Below are 17,475 nucleotides of genomic sequence, written 5' to 3'. Positions count from 1 at the left end.
TAAAGATCAGGGTTTCAGTGAATAGAGGTGGGTGGATATTACGTTAGCTTCAAGCAATTCAGGTTTTTATTTATATTTTAAACATAGATAATTCATTTATTTAGATGCTAGAAGCAGGATAATGTTGGCAGATTTCCAGGTTATTTATTTTAGCTTAAGGAGTCATTAAAAATATCTTTGCAGTGATATTTAGAGACCACAACTGAGCTTTTCTAATTAACATTCTGCTACAAAGGAAAGGTTTTATCTAACCTAAATACAGTGTGTTTACTTAGCTAAATCTTTTTCATTGGTGGTGCTTCAATGAAGTTTTCACAGTGCTTTCTGCCCTTCGGTACTTGAGATTTTCACTGTGTAGCGCATACAGGTAAGATGACTGCTTCGAAGCTCAACTATTCTGTGATTCTATACAAAATTAGGTTAAATCTTTACAAAGGCAAAGTCTGGAGATTATTTAGTCCAACTCCCCCGTTCAGAGCAGAGTGAACTAGAACAGGGTGCTCAGGACTACATCCAGTCAAGTCTGGAGGCTCTACAGCCTCTCAAGGCAACCTGTTCCAGTGTTTGATCACCCTTACTGTGAGGAACCTTTTTCTTATTTTTAAATTGGCCTTTCCCTACAGAAGCAGAATAAGGATCTCTTCTTCAACTACTCACGTGAAAACTATATGGGCAAGCTTAGTTCTGCTGATAGGGAACCTGAGGACAATTGTATGGGTTTCCACAAATAGTGGGAACTCGTGTTTTGTAATTCAAATTTCTGCCAGGTGATAAGAAAATAGAAAGTAATAGTTACACTGCATGTGTTTTGGATTTAAAATCTACAGTACTTGGAGCCTCCATTAATATCACATTAAATATATAGCAATGTGTTCCAGAGGATCAGAATCTTCTCAGGAAGTTGGCTATAATTTGTGGGCAGCCACAGACCTACTGTGACTTTTGAGAACTCACTATACCATGTTCCCACACACATGCTTGTTATGAGTGGTAGTAATGGAAATGTGGGAGTTTCTGTTCATTGCAATATGTAATCACCTTTTGACATTTTCTTCTCTAAATTTGCAAGTGAATGCACCGGTTGTGTAAGTGAAGAAATTGGCATGTTGGCTTTAGCAAGCGCATTACCTGTGTGTGGGTGTGTGCTCTATTGGAAATAGAGGGAGCCTCTAACTTCCAGTGCTTTTTGGTGTCCTTTGGGTCAGTCCAACCAATGTTCTGCCTTCTTCGAAGACATTCTTTTTATGGCCACTTTTCTGCATGTATCTATGGCCTTGAACATGGAAGGGAGGCATAATGGAAAATAAGGTTGGAGAAAGGACTTCAGGAAGTTAACATAGTCTATTCTCATTGTCCCAGTCCTGAAAAATGTATGTCCATTTGTTTACACCAGAAGCTTCAGCTAATGGAAATTCCTTAGTGACTTCAGGTGATCTGGAACAGATCATTAAATGTAACGTTAGCTTCTCAGAGAAAAATCCATGTTGATTATGGTTTTGACCCAGAAAACGTATACACATATATTACAGATATCTGTAAATTTTATATCTTACGATATGAAGAGGAGGTACCAGCGTAAACTGGAATCTCTGAAATGACCAGGACTTAAAATACCCAGGGGAGGGTCAAGGGAGAAAGGGACAGGAAAAATAAATAAAGGGAATGGAAGGAAAAGGAAAGGGATAAATGAAAGGAAAAGAAAAAGACAGAAATGAAAGGAGAAGAAAGATAAGGGAGGCAGAGATATGTTTAATCTGCATGTTTTGTTTTTTTTTTAAAATTTTTTTTTGATGTAGTTTACAGTACAGAGCCCATGAACAGTATTACTGGCACAATTTAAGGTGTGATATACTATGAAGTTTTGTCCTGGAATGTCCTAAGCTCATCTGTGCTTAAGCCAACATATTATGGCTTTTCTACCCAGATATTAACTGTATCAGAACTACTGGTTTTTCTCTCATTCTGTGCTACATTGCATAAGTAATGCCTTTCACAGTTGTATCCCCAGTGTTTTCCATGGTTTTGAAGACTACAGTGCAGGACAGAATATTTGTCACCATTGCCTGGAATCTTTCCTCACCAATGACTCTTCCCCAGCCTGCTGAACAGTCAAATCTTGTGTGCTACACACAGATTTCTGGCTTGAGGCAGGTCCCCTGTGACCTGCAGAGGGTCGGTTTCCTCAGCTCTGCCCTTCGTCTCCCTGTGCAAGAGGAACTACCTGGGGCATAGTTCCTTTGGCTGATTAGGCATATGCACTCATCCAAGTGCCAGCACGGTTTCGATTCTCAGCATATCTGGGAAAAGGAAGAATGTCTAAAACATCTGTTGTTTTTGAAGTTGGAATTAATTTCATGTGAGCAATTAAAGAAAGTAGACACTTCAGAGTGCATTTGGGAATATGAATGCTATTAGAGAATGTTTTAAGGATATGTTGTTATTTGTTATTTATATATGAATTTATTCCATTTGAGTGTTAGAATAATTAATACTGAGCTTCTCATTCACAGAAAATAAACAGCAAAAGAGTTTTATAGTTGAGAGCATCTCAGAGACTTAGGTGCTTTACGTTGATTCCAGAAAACATCATTCTTAAGCTGACTAATAGTCTGAAAAGAAACAAGAAGCAAGCTCCGCAGGACGTGGCTTGTGCCACCAGGCTCTGCTCTACAATATGGTTTTGTTGTTAATTGTTTGCATTTTGTTGTATCTTATGTAATCTTTATCACAGAAGTGGGTTTCACAAATGGGTTAATTTTGCAAGCCGTTGATGGAGAAGAACAACACTGAATGAAGATGTGATAATTAGTTGTATGTGTAGTCATATTTTACAGAAGCTGATTTTAAAATCTTTATTACTCACTGTAGTAGGTCAAATATGCAGCTTGCCATGCAAAATATGAATATTATCTTTGTAGCCTACTTCTGTCAATAGGCCGTGTATTGTGCTTATGAAGGAAGGTTAGATTTAACTCTGCCATGTAAATGGCAGCTCTGTACTGAGCTGAGATGAGATCAAATAGCATGCAGTATGATTATCCTGTCTTATACTGCAGATGATGTTGGTCATTTAAACATCTAGTTCCCTGACCTCTCTCTATGTCTGCTGTTTGGCTATATTTTATATGAAACACCACTTCATAAAAACTAATGCAAGAAGGAAATAGTAATCTTCCTTAATTTGCTTTAAGTGTCTGTGAAAATGAGCCAGTGAGACTCGGTTGTCATAAGATAATAAAACCTAAATGCTATATAAGAAGCTGTCAGGTAAAAATGCAGTCAAAACATGCTACAAGTCTGTTTTGTCAACAGTGTACGTAATGGTACCGGAGATGCGAGTTATCTTAAAAGCTTCTTTTAAATGTGTTGAGAAGAGCATATTGTCAGAACATAACTGTGCCATGTCAATGTATTTTATGATAAATATTAATATCAGTTTTATGGACATTTTCTTTTTTTAAAAGGTCCTTGTTTAAAAAAATAATAATAATAACTTTATAATCAAAGTAAATGGATAAAATTTTGAGTTGAAAGTCATCTGAAAAAGGTAATATTTGAAATGACAACGAGTTTGATTTACAATTTTACAGTTATGCCAGCAATTCACATATACCATATCTGTTTAAACCTTTTTTGTCTACAAAATACACTGTAGGTATTAGTAAATGCTAAATGAAAAGCATGAACCTGGATCCTTGTTAGTCACTATAACTAATTCTCCTGTGCTATGGAATATGTGTACATGCCATAAAAGCAGAGCAGACATTCCTACACTAACTGCATAAATCAAGAGTCGCTTGTATGAAGTTAGCCTATTTCTGCTTTTACTAATGCTACTGGGCATCTGGCATAATGCTTTTAAACTCATGACCACGATGGTGACATTGTATGACTGTAACAAATAAAGAAATGGAGCCTAATGGTGTGTTTGTGTAAAATGCACCTCATTGTGGGCTTGGTAGAAAGTGGTATTTCTGAAACCTCTCTGCCCTAAGTTCATGGAGTTCCAGTTCCTGCTGCAGGCCTTTTTGCCTTGTGGTTCAGGGTCACGAGCCTTATTTTAGCCAATGGCTGACTATTGAGATGCTTTCACCTGTCCTGATGAGCTCAGTGATCAGTACTTTCCTAATGTTTGCCACTAACAGATGCCAAAGGGGTGAGAATGTGAAGGTATTGTGCATCACTTGGCACATCAGAGCAGTTGGTAGGAGGCCTTGAGAAATGACATACCGATAGCACTTTATTCCCTAGAATGAATGTCAGTAGTTCTTAACTGGAACAGCAAGCTTAATTTCTACACTTAGAGGTTTCTGAAAATTATGTAAGCTGTTCAGCATGTTGAAACAAAACTACAACCTGCTGTGTGTTACTTGAAAATATGAGATTGCTGGCTCAGGTTATTAATGCTACATACAATTGAGAGGGCTCCCCGAGGTCAGAAAGGGGATGTTGGAGGTCGCTGATACCAGGGTGGTGACAATGGGAAAGTATTGAATGAATGCTGTTAATACAATCTAATTATGATAAAAATATCTGGACCAAAATACTGTGCTATATGTCACAGAATCACACGGTATAACTAAATGCAGTAAGGCAGTGTACTCTGTGGAAAGCTCATTAATTTATGAAGAAGGCATATTGATATGCATAATGGTGGAGATGCAGGGATGGGGTGTTGATTCTTAAGCTAGTTATCAGCAAGGTCTACTAAGATGCAAGTTACCATTTCTTGTCTCTGCTGGCAGGTAGTACAAGTTGCACAGCATTTTGACCTTTGTTGGTTTTGTTCCTTAAAGCTGTCATTCAGCATTGCTGGTGGGGGAAGGCATGTCAAAGGTCATTTTTGCAAGTTGATGCTGAAAAAAGACCAGTTGCATAACAATATTAGCTGGATTTACACAGCTGTGTAACATCAAAAGTATTAGAAACATAAATGTAGTCTCCAGGTCTTTCTTGCTGGTAAAAATACTGGGGAGGACATTGCATTTAGGGGATTTGCAGAGAAAACACAAATCAGAGTCATTTCAGCCAATTCCCAGAAGATGTATTCTGACCAAAGTAATGTTCAGAAACACATAAGGGGCTTTACTGTTTCCTAGTTGAAATGATGTCTGTCTGCTGTGTGGGGACTTTTGAGACTATGCTCTTAATGGTTTTACGTGGTGTGAAGAACCTGCAGCACAAAGGCAAGATGTGGAGATACCATCTCATAAAGCTAAGCATGCCCTTGCATAAAATGAACTATGAAGTGTATTGAACAACAACAAAAAACTCAGAATGAAGGCTACAAAATACTTCACTATGTACAATCAGCCTGTACTTAAATAGTGTTTGTTCCTAGATATATTTTTACATGATTATCAACTTCATTGAACATATATATGGAATTTTGCCTATACTTTTGTATGGCTAATGGGACACTTAGATCTTGAAAATGTTCTAATCCTTATTATGGCCCCGGTTCTAAGAGCATCCCTGTGATGCTTTCTGATTTCTGACTCAGAGCCCCCCACAGAAGGGTGGGAAGGTGATGGGAAGGGAAGTGCTGGGGGTAGATCTAGTTATGCACATACAATTAGGGTAAGAGTTCAGCTTAATAAAAATTTGTCTGATGGTTAAAAACAGGCTTGAGATTTGAACTGAATATCAACACAGTAATTTGCAGAAAGATTCATGCTCTTTCTTGCCTGTCTTCTCATTGAAGAACTAGCTGAGCCAACTGTCATCCCAAAGTCTTTGACAAGGCTGGGTATGTTTCATTAAAGGTGTTGTGACCAGATAGCATGGAGCATAGGTGAAATGAGCTTTGCCCTGCTACCAAGGACCTTCCAGACCTGGAAGTCAAATCTTGGCCTTCATTTTTGTCATCAACCAGAATTGTGCTGAATAGATTTGGAAACTTCTTTACGAAGTTGTCTAAAGACACGCAAGCAATAACGTGGGCATTTTAACAAATGCCCGCATGTATGTATAAACTAACAGGTAATGGAAAAGGTTTTTTTATTATTATTGTTGTTGGTTTTATTATTCTCATAGGCAACACTTATGCTCATGGTTCAAGTGAAGCATCATTAACATCTACTTTAGGGTCTCATTGCACTCTCTGAGATGAGAGTATGTCCATTGACAACAAGAAAATGACAGAGATTTAACTAGTCAAGCTAGGGAATGAGGCCTCAGTGAAATAAGAAAGAACCTTGCTGTGTCCTGTGATAAATGGCAGGGCTGAGGAGAAAGGACACCAAGTAAAAAACATCTCTTAGGTCTTGTCTGTGCTCTGCACCTGAAAAGGCAGAAAACAGGCATAACCAGTGCTCCTTCCTTTCTAATTACAATTTGTGCTCCCTCTATTACTTCTGCAATGTTTTAGCCTTTGTTGCCATTCAGCATTAGTGGTTGACATTAATTCAAGTCATCCAACAAACTCCAGGTTTCTGGAGATCTGGTACCCTCAGCTGCTTCCCTTAAGCTGTTGTTCACGTCAGTGGAGACAGAGACGGGCACCTTCACAGACTGACACCGTTTGCTTGGTAGTTTTAGAACTTGTTAGGCAGTCTTTAAGGTATTTTGGAGGTTAGGATCATGAAATCAAAGTATTTGTGCTGGGGAAAAAAATGTTGATGGAATTCTGTCTGAGAGAGTAAAGCATTATTTGGCATCTGCCTTCTGGCCCATAGTTTGTACAACAGAGGCCTCATCGGCAGACTTTGAGCTGTAGGTACTACCAGGGCTAAAAGGGCCTGGCATAAAATGTGATGTGCCCTATTGCAAAAGTGAATCTTTTCTTCTTTCTCCTCCTATCCCTACCAAGATATATTGCATTCATATGTGTGAAAGTTAGAAGAAAATACTCTGTTTCTATTGCAAAAATTAAGCAGTGGGATTTTTGCATTAATCTCTGGTGTATTTTGGTACACGTTTGCAATCTTACAGAACTTGTCCAAAGGAGAAGTAGGACCAAAGGAGTTGTACTTCTGAATTTTTCATGATCGTTTCTGCAGTCCTTGTCTGCCAAGGTGCACCACAGGTTACAAGGCTGATTGTAACATGCTCTCCTTCTCTTACTAGGCCAGTACTTCTAATTACGAACTTGTCTGCGTCACTGCTCCCAGTGCCAGATGATTTGCCTTGGAAGGAAGTCTCTGACATGTTCAGTTAGTTTATTGAGGAAAAAAAAAAATCTGTACAGAAAAGCTTGATTACTATGAGAACACAACTTAACCATACTGAAGGATCTGTGTGGATCGGAGCATCTAATCCAAATCAGTAAATTAGGATGATTCTGTGTTTGAATGTATATGCTACACATGAAATGAGTAACTTGAAAAGGAACCAGTGGTCAGTGCTATTTAGAACATGCATTCACTGTCTAGATTTTTTAATCTTTCTTTCTTTCCTAAAACCTTCTTCCTTTACATTTAAAAAATAAAAAATATAAAAGTAGAATTGTAGCATATAGAAACAGATTTTATTTATGTTGTCTAATTTGAAAAGCCAATAAATAATTTTGAAGTGCATCTTTTAAATGTATCTAATGTGTATATATGCATGGAAGAACATGTATGTTAACTGATTTTTTCTGTGCTTTAGACCACAGCTTGTGCCAGAAAGTCAGTGTCTGCTGAGAGAATGCTTATTTGATGTACATTTACAGAAATTGTATCAAACAAGTATTCAACAAATCACGCCATTCTGCTTTTAACAGCTGGTGCTTACCCTCTTGGAAGATGATATCTTCAAGGGGGACAGATAATGAAAGACTGCTCTGAAGTGTGCTTTGCTTGCGTTAGGGTTAAGCTGCATTTACAAAGCTGTGCAGAAGTGGGCATCTTTGTAATTTGATTTGTGCTACAGTTACTATTTTTCTCAGGCTTTTGATGGGTGGGATTTTAAGGTGCAGAAATAAGGAAAAATAATTGCAGGGGGTTCTAGCCCATCTTTTTAAAACTTATCATTATTCCTGTTCTTCGTTTTTGTTTGTAGCTACAAGAAAACACATGAGACCCTGAGCCATGCAGGACATAAAGCAACAGCAGCTATCAGCAATGTAGGAACTGCTATCAGCAAGAAGTTTGGAGATATGAGGTACAAGGATCTGCTGCTTCTCCGTTCTTACTTTGACAGACTTCTTCTCAGCTTGTCTTTTCTACCTACATTAGTGTTCTAAGCCTTCAAATAGTTGGTAATCAAAGTATTTTATGACATTAATTGTTTTGAACCAAAAAGGGGATAACGATGAATGAAGATATAATTTTAATTGAGTCCTATTTTTAAATAAATAAAAAATATTTTTGGAACAGCTTTTCAAGCTCAAGGAAATATACCAATAAAATGGGATAAATTCTGCAGATATATCTTTATTAACCCAGTTTTATTCATACATGGATTCTGGAGACAAAGATTGTCTGAAGAAAGCAAGCTTGCTTTGGAGCTGTTCCTGGAAAGATAAAATAAAAAAGAAAAAACATTTCAGACTATTTTATATTAGCTCTTTCAAGTGTACAAAAGATAAAACAAAAGTAGTACCACATTCTGAAGACAGGCTTTATTAGTTAGCAAATTCTTACTCCCTTGTCTTTTCTTTTTCTTTATTTTTTTTCTTTTTTATCTGTTTCCCACTATCTGTGTAATTTCCATATATTTGTTTCTAGGTGTTTTCAACTTTTAATGTTTTACTTATCTGAAAGGCATTTGACTATTGCCCTTGAGCTTCATTCACTCTGATAGTCCAGGCCTCCTAAAATAGGAGGCAAATTTTTATCCTGTGGTTGTGTTGCACTAAAAAAAAAAAAAAAAAAAAAAGAAGAAAAAAAAGATGAAAATAACAGGAATTGAGGGGAATAATTCCCATTTAAATACAACTTAAATGATGAGCTTTATATGTTGGTGTATCTTTAAAAGTGTTCAACCTAAAATTCCTCGAAACGGAAGCATAAATGAAGAAATTGTACTCTGCAAATTAGCACTTTAGCCAAGGGCTCAAAGTAGAAGCTAAGTCCATAAACATTTCAATTAATCGAGAAGCTTGTTTCTAGTACCTTTCTTTGTTCAAAATGAGTATCTTGAAACATTTTTCTATCCTAAAAGCCATTTTTCAGGAAAATACAAACTTAACCAGCAATGCAATTTTTTGTGAAAGCAACTGTCTTCAGTTAGGGGAGTTTTCTTGACACGTGGCAGTGAAGAAGCAAGCAGTATAGCCAGTGTCCCCTTGTTACATAAAGCACGGCATGAATTGGACATTCTACGTCTGGTGAACACCCTAAGTCTAGAGTAATGCTTTGTATGTTTACCCCAGTAATGAAATTGCTGTAAGATCTTGGGGCAGGTGCATTTCTGGGAGGTCACACTGTAAATGTTACCACATAAATGGCCCTATTTAAATTCTACTCCTCTCCCACTCCAGCACTAACCATGGTTGGAGGAATAAGCTGTAAGGAGGCATGCATCCTTTGTTTCATTGTTTGCTTTTTTTGCTAATCCATACAGCTTTATTTCAGTGATCATGCATAAGGATTATCATGGCCCCTTCCCTTAATGCTGGTTTAAACACACATCAGCCTCTGGCTTAATTGTATTGTTTAGGCATTAAGGCTGATACTCACCAGTGCCATCCGGATGCTAATCCCTGTTCTGCTTTTGTTCAGAATGGACACTTAAAACTGCTTTCTGAAATCCAGATGATCATAATAATTCCCCATATGTTGAGAAGTCTGGTGTGCTTGGCCTTTACCCCTGCCTGGGGTGATGACGGTTTTGAAAGGGCTTACAGTGGTCCTGATGCCATCAGTTGGTGGTGGTGGTGATGGTGGTTTTTTGTTTGTTCGTTTGTTTTTTGTTTTCCTTGCCCTCCACTCTTATCTTAGCTCTTATAATCTCTGTTAACGTTTTCTGACACGGAGAAGGAAGGCGAAGGAGAAGAGGGGAGTGCCAGCTCACTTATAGGGCAGTAATGTGGGCCTAGATCTCTAAGAAGCAGAGGTTACACATTCCAACATGTTATTACCTTTCTGCATGTCTCTTGCCGTGTTGAGCAGAGATGCAATATGTGGCTGAGGGTCTTTACCTCCAGCTCCTTTACGTAATGGTGAAGTTTGGATCTTGTCCTGCAATACTAGTGGACTACTCCACAGCTGAGTGTGGATCTAAGAGTTTCAGATCTGCTTATGGCCTGTCCAGAAACAGTCATCAAACCAAGTGGGAGAATTTCTGATTTTTTTTGGTTTTCTTTAGAAGAAGAAAAAATAAATACGAAAACTACAAAAGTAAGGAAACTACATACGTTATTACTATATGTACACTACCACTTACATTACTATCCAAGTAAATGCATTTAAAGATTAAGCTAACAAAGGCCTGCATGCAAATTAGGATGTCAGCAGTTATACTGCTTATACATCATTCAGTTGTCTCATACATTCTCTTAACTACATGATCACGCAAACCCTTTTCAAATTCATTGCCTGGGATAAGTGAACTCCGAAAAAGAATGAAGGCAATATTTCTCAGTCCTGCCAGGAGCTGAAAGGCATGTGTGGAAAGAGACAGAGGGCAGGCAGGGAGAGCTTGGTGGCATGAATGAGGCAGGTGAACGTGCCTCTCAGAGAAGACTGGAGCCAGCAGAGAAAGCACAGGAGGTCCCAGAAGGGTGGAGGAAAGCAAAGTCCATCCCTCTGGAAAGGGACAAGGGAAGTTCTGGGAAATGTAAACCAGATACTGGAGTGAAGCATTAACCTGTTGCCTTCTAAGCATCTAGAAGATAGCACAATGATAAAAGCAAAAAAGGGTTTGTCAAGATTATTTTGAACTGGTGGCACCTGTAGTAGAGGATGGAGGGGAGGCACGGGATGTGATACAGCCTAACCTAGATAAGGCTCTGCCTGCTCTTTTCACAGTCCTGTAAGTGAGCTAGAGAAGTACAGTTAATGTTTTAGCAGGAAGAGTGCATAGGGAACTGAAAATTACATTCAAGGAATAGGCCTCATCATAATATAGGATTATGCAGGCATCTGTCCTGAGTCCGCTGCTCTTCAGCACTTTCACTACTGGTTTGGGCAATGGCATCATGTATGCACTTAACCCCAAGATGACTGCAGTGGGAGGGAATGCAGGCGACTTTAGACAGCAGGAGTAGAATTCAAAATGAAATGCTGAAATAAAAACTGATGAAGAAAAGTAAGGTGCTATACTGACAGATGTCAAAAAATCAAATGCAGAGATGGTGAGTACGGACCAGCCAGCTGGGCAGTGGCTCTGCAGATAAGGGCCTAGTAAGTGGTAGGCTAGTGGCTCACAAGTGCAGCACAAGTCAGTGCTGTCATGATACTTTTGCTACTACCAACTTAATTCCAGCTTCCACAGGAGTGTTGCCTGTAAGATTTGGGGGAGGATTGCTCTGCTCTGCTCAGTTCAGATAAGGTCTCAGCTGGAGCATTCAGGGAAGCACAGGGTGTGCACGTGAACTGTAAGAAATGTGGAGAAATATCACAGCAGTATTCAGAGCTTCAGAAAATACAGCCAGTGATGGTGTGTGTACGAGTTGGCTTTTAGGATAGAAAAATGGGGCTGAATAAAGAAAGAAGAGGGAGAATGTATTACATTTACATGCAAGTTCAGGAAAGCATTCGGCTATGAAACCAAACAGTGGCACAGGTTACTTCTGAAGGCTGTGAAATCTCTCTCATTGGATGTTTTTAGAAACAGGTTAGGCCAGTATCTGATGGAGATGGCTCAGGAATTAATCTGTTTTAGTGCTGTGGAAGCGGATGCGGATGCTTTCTGTGCCTTCCATTTGTGCATTTCCATCACTTCCCATCACCTAGGGGTGTTTTGGACATGTAAAAACTGTTGCTGAAGTCACTGAGAGCTAAATTCCCTGAAATATGTAGCTGTCATATACCAAGCTATCATCCTTAAACCTCAGTGTCTCTTAATATCCCCTCTAAAGGAGATGATGATATTATCTTGTTTCAAAATGTTATTTCCTAAGCATTTATTTTGGTGACAGGTGAAACAGCTGTTTTCTCTCATTTCTACTGTCACTTGCCCCTTCAGTCAAGCTGATTTTTAGAGCTCTGCAGAAACACAGGTTCCCGTATCACATGGCTGTGCAAGTATCTGTGTTAGCATGGAGCAGGGGGTGGCTGGTACTGGGAGGCAGCAGGAAGTAGAAGGAGTTCATGACTGGCAACAGCATTGCTGAACATGCTCTAAGCAGAAACGTGTTGTCCATAACAAGATAAGTCCATATATGTATGAGAAGTACATGTATACATGGTGATGAACCCTATAAATAACTGTGAAGAAATCCTTGCTTTTCTTCAGAGCACGGTATGAGTACCGTGCAGTAAATAATGCATCATACCACACTGGAAAAAGATGTGAGGAATAACTATTGGAGAGATGTTCATTAAGTGTGTGCCACCTATCTGGCTCACTGCGTGAGGCAGGTGTTGCCTTGAAGTGGTCGTTAATTAAGGCTACATCAATAATACACTGATGAAGGAGAGGCTGTCTGCCTCATCATTTCTTGACTTTGGCACCTTAATGACATCCTTTAAATGCTGCGTATCAGTGTGACTGTCTCAGTTCTGCTACATTCATTAAGTTTCTTGTGAGCTGGAAAACAGTGTCAAAGTGTTTCAAGTATTAATTTAAACAAGGGAGAAGTATTTTAGAAAATGCCATTTTAGGAATTAAAAAGCTTTTTATTTTTGCCATACCTGTCTCAACTCAGAGATGATTAAAAAATGTAGAGGGAGGAGTGAGGAAGACATTTGCTGATGAACATGTAAATTTCCAGTTAGCCTGTACTTCCCCCTTAATGAGAGTGAGGTAGGACTTTGGGAGGGAAACCTGTTAACGTTGATTAAATCTGATCTAATGAAGAGGACACACAGTTTAGCAGACAGAACTTTCATTCATCGTTGCACAGAGAGTATACGACTGTGTGTAGTGAAGGAGTGTGTGAAAATTCTTGCCTTGAAGGAATCTGAACTGATCCACAGCCTAGTGTGATTTCCAGCAAGAAGATTTGGAAGCAAATGATTTTCTTTTTTTCCTTGGGCAGTTTGGCATACTACAGATACATATGTAAATTTTTGTTGCATTTTCATAATACTTCTAACGCTTGCTTTTCTTTTCTTGTGCATCCACCAAAGATCGCATTCAATTAGGTAAGACATTATTCTCCTCAAAAGCTGCCTCCGTATTTAACAGGATAAGTTTTATGGAATGTAACACAGTAAACTCTCCTTTCAACTTCATCATGTATGATAAAAATGATTGCTACTTAAAGTGTAATGCCTCATTTTTACAGCATGTTGAGTATAATGAGGAAAGGACTGGACAAAGTGGCTAAAGTATGTTTGCCTTGCTCTTGAGTAGATTAGTCTCAAATTCAAATAATGAATGCATTCAAAAGATGCTCTTGGGAAAACCTGCTTATATGTAACACCATTCTCCGAACCATCATTTTCTGTCAGAGGTTGGAACTCTGCACACCACAAAACTTCTATTCAGCCAGCACAGTTTTATAAAGATTCATTTAAAAGAAAAAATTACCACCTCATCAATAAAGCAAAATCACATTAGTCATGAAGCCCACATGCTGACTGTTTAAAAGTCTTTAGCCCTGGGGAAATTTCCAGTGGTAAGACTGATTCCTAACCTATTTTTTTAAAAAAAGAAAGTATTTGTATTTTTTGGAGCTTGAATATACTGATGCTGTGAAGCCCTTTGAGATATGATGAATTATGTATGCTGAGAGATTCTATATGCAGTTTGGCTTTACGTCAGTACACCCAGCAGAGAGGCTGAACAGCCCTCAGTCCCTGCAGTCCATCTGGCCTGGTAGCGCTGCCAGTGCATGGGGCAGCTCGAGAAAAACTTCTCTGTTCAGCTAAGTCTTAGCTGTCCTAATGAGGGCTCTGACTTCACTGATAAAACTTCAAAATGTGGTATATAGATTGACCTTACTATCTCACTCTGACATGAAACGAAAACGTAGTATCTGGCAGTCTTTGTCATGAAAGATCTCTGTCCTCTGCCTCTGCACTGAGCCTCTGAAATCTTTCACCATCACAGACAGGGATGTCTTTAAAAAAGCTTAGTATTTTAAGCTTCCAGTAAAATGTGACATGTATTGTCACTGTTCTTACAACTTGCATCCTCACCTTTTTAAGGAAATTAAAAGATGAGCTAAGTAAAATATTCACTTAGCATTCAGATCGCCTGTCACATGCCATCTCTCAGCTGTGCAAATTTAATTTGGCACAATGTAAGCTTCTTATTCAGAGCTTCATATTTGAAATGTTTTGCTGCTAGAAGAGAATCAATCAATGCTGAAATACTTCCAAACCCTTATTTTCTGCCTGTTCATCATGTGTTACAAGACTAACATGACAAGCATGCTTGTTTCAATTAACTAGAATCGTTAAAGATCTACACTCATGAAATGTTTGGGCTAGTCTTTCATAATTCTTAAATATGATGTGAAAAATTGAACGTGAAAACTTTGTGTTGTCTGGTGTCAGTTTCTGTCTATCTGAGTTTAGCAAAAGCTTGAATCGCACACAACAGAAAACAGTTTGTATACGTCTCACTGTCCCACCTTCTTGCCAAATAGCTCCCCCCACCTTGAATCTGGAAAAAAAAAACGCTTTTGTGTATTTATCAACACAGTGCCTCTCTGAATTTCTATAGTTTAGAACAAGCACGTGCTGTTTATATGAGAGCTCTCATTTTTTAATGCTATGATCACGCATTGCTTGATTGCAGCCAAATGTTGCTGTCCCTTAACGCTCTTTTTTCAGTCAGACCAAGCTGCGGCTGTCACTCAACACTGAAAGTAGCCACACATGAATTTTGGAAACAGCACATACTCCTGCAGCGTGCAACTTGCTCAGATGTAAATGTAATACGGACAGTTCTTGCACTTCAAATAAAGACTCTTCAGAACAGTGTTGATGCTTCCCAGCAGTAGTGAAATTACGACAGCAGATTTGACTTTGGTGGCTGAGGTAGAAGAATGTGGCTAGTTAAGTCAAGAGATCAGGATTTGCGGCCAGCTGCAGAGGTAGAGGTGCAGAAGAGGATTAGAGGATTGGATTTTTTGAGTGTTGAAGAGACACCATCCTCTGCCTTCCAACATCCTGATACACATGCTGCTGGGAAGCCAGAGGAGGGAAGAAGAGAGAGTGGTGAGGAAATGTGGATGAGAGCTTTGGAAAACAGTGCTTTATATACTTGGTGATCCCAGAAGAGATAGGAAACTATTACAGCTGAGTGGCTCGCTTCTCTGTTGAAGAAACATCTTGTGTTAGGATATACAAACTGGGGGCTAGTTTGTCCATTTTGGCTATATGCATTGTACATGCAACAGAGGCAGGCAATTGCCTGCCTACCTACTCCTTTGAACCATCTCTGAGCAGGTTCACAGACCTGAGGCGTACGGCATTCACCCAGCACAAACCTTATTGTCAGAGGAACATGAAGATAGCTCTCTGTTCTTCTGTTATATGTTGCACGTCTGTGTAGATAAATAGGGCTGTGTGTCCTTTAAAAGGACATTGCCAGGAACTTCATTCTTGGAGCCCTATGCAATTGCTGTTTCGTTGACATGAGAGTGGTGTCAAGATCTTCACTGCTGATTGTGAGCTGGAATTCACAGGTAAGTTTGACAAGCTGCTGCCATCAGGAGTGGAGTACCAGTACTCTTATATGAACTTTAAAAAGTTATATTGAAAAAATAAAAACAGTGTGTTGTGATCATTTTGCAAACTGGATTTTACAGCTTTTTTTCCTTATCTTCTGCTTTCATCCCACAGTTACTCTATTCGCCATTCCATAAGCATGCCTGCAATGAGGTAATACGCTACCCATATTGTACTCACTATGTTGACGTTCAGCATTGTAATGAGGGGGGAATTGCATACCTTGATCCTAATCATGCAGTTTTTTAGTCAGATGACTTCAATCAGTTAAGGTTATTCACGTAGATAAGGTCTGTAGGACTGGCCACCTGCGTTTTTTTTTTCCCTTTTAATTGCACTAACTGCTTAACCTCTTGTTTGATCTTTTGAATAAATGGAGCAGTTCTGAGATGCATTTGGGTAGTTGAGTGCTATCAGATTTGTATTACTGAACCTGAAATTCAGTTGTTTTGCTGTCTCTAGAACATCATCCAAAGCCCATTAATGTCAGCGATGCTTTCCACTCCAGCAGCTTTGGATCATGCTCCTATGCAGGGATTTTATGAGTGCTTTCATATTTTAATGGCCATAATCATGCTTTACTTAACTGTTGCCAAATATCAATGTCTCTTCAAGTAAAGCTCTTACTGTTTTCAATAAAATTAGGATCCAGCTTCCTTTTTACCCTCCCAGTCTCTAAATATATTGATGTTCCGGCTCCCTGCCAAGCAAATGGGGAAAACAAACCTCTTAACCACACAAAGGATGCCAATTCATTCAGCTTCAGCAGGTGAATAGTTTAAGGCAAACACTCACCAGAGTGACACGTGGGTCAAACAGAAATCATAAAACAATTTATTGAAGGGTCCTTTTGACCCTTCAACAGAGACCCTTCGACCCCTTAACAGAAACCAAAAGTAAATCTGCGTTATTTTTCCAACTGGCTTCTGCTTGCCCAGTCCTTAAATTAGAGTCGATTTAACTCTAATCTGATGAGGGATATGATTTAAAAGTGTTTGCAGAAATAGAGGTCACTGTCATGCTCTTGGTAAGTTCCCAGCGCATGCAAACAGGAACATGCAAATTTTAGCAGCCATTGGCTTCATCATTTTGCTGAGTAAACCATAGGCTGCTGCATATGTTTGCCATTCCCCGTGGATGGCATGGGTGTGTGGATGGGCACCTGACAGGGAAAGGTAGTTCCTGACATCTTTTTGTTTTGTTTGGTGAAGAAAGTGTAAGAGGAAGCCTGCTGGACAATAGTTTCTGAGGTGCAGACTCTTCACTAATCATGACGCACAAAGTGTGCTTTAATTGAGAACGTTAGGACAGTATATATGTTATGTTCATAATATTAAGACAGATAATAGTGTGTCAGTGTGTTCTGCCTGCAGGAAGAAATGCAAAAAAAATTGCATGCATTTAAAATGAGAGAGAAGCTATGTTTCAAGTTATGGAGAAAAGAATGAGCTTGTAAGGCAAGCTAGGAAACCAAGTGTGTCACATGCTTTAAGAAGGAAAATCACAGCTGTTGTTCTTCTTAAGATATGTTCAACTCACAGTTCTCCCACAACCAGAGCTGTGTTCTTTTCTATGGAAAGTGAAGGCCTAAGCAAAGCTTAGCTTTGTTAGGCAGACGCACTAGGAACACAGTCTCCCTAACATCTTTGAAAGCAACAGGTTACACCTAGGTCACAAAATCATAGGTGCAGGCAAGGTTCCTCAAAGGCATTTGGGACCCACTTCCTATGTAGTTTTAATCTCCTTTGTCATAGTCTCTGCA

At 39.1% G+C, this 17,475-nt stretch overlaps 1 protein-coding gene and 1 long non-coding RNA gene across 4 annotated transcripts in view; both read left to right on the top strand.

Annotated features, from left to right (window-relative positions):
* The window catches only part of TPD52L1 (TPD52 like 1), a 52,947-nt gene that overhangs the window by 29,063 nt on the left and 6,409 nt on the right, over positions 1 to 17,475 (top strand). For 2 of the 3 annotated variants that reach the window (XM_035321777.1, XM_035321778.1), the window contains exons 4-6: positions 7,984 to 8,085; positions 13,161 to 13,175; positions 15,828 to 15,866. In XM_035321777.1, the coding sequence (XP_035177668.1) occupies positions 7,984 to 8,085; positions 13,161 to 13,175; positions 15,828 to 15,866 (156 nt within the window). The remainder of the gene's footprint in view (positions 1 to 7,983; positions 8,086 to 13,160; positions 13,176 to 15,827; positions 15,867 to 17,475) is intronic. The other variant, XM_035321780.1, reaches the window with a different exon arrangement.
* LOC118164327 lies at positions 9,868 to 11,533 on the top strand. Its single transcript, XR_004749440.1, has 2 exons — positions 9,868 to 10,849; positions 10,913 to 11,533. It is a non-coding gene; the product is annotated as an uncharacterized LOC118164327 (long non-coding RNA).

Source organism: Oxyura jamaicensis, chromosome 3, assembly GCF_011077185.1.
Source record: "Oxyura jamaicensis isolate SHBP4307 breed ruddy duck chromosome 3, BPBGC_Ojam_1.0, whole genome shotgun sequence".
In the NCBI taxonomy this organism is placed as follows: domain Eukaryota; kingdom Metazoa; phylum Chordata; class Aves; order Anseriformes; family Anatidae; genus Oxyura; species Oxyura jamaicensis.
The sequence above is the reverse complement of the archived record's forward strand: the minus strand, read 5'-3'. Positions and strand labels throughout refer to the sequence as shown.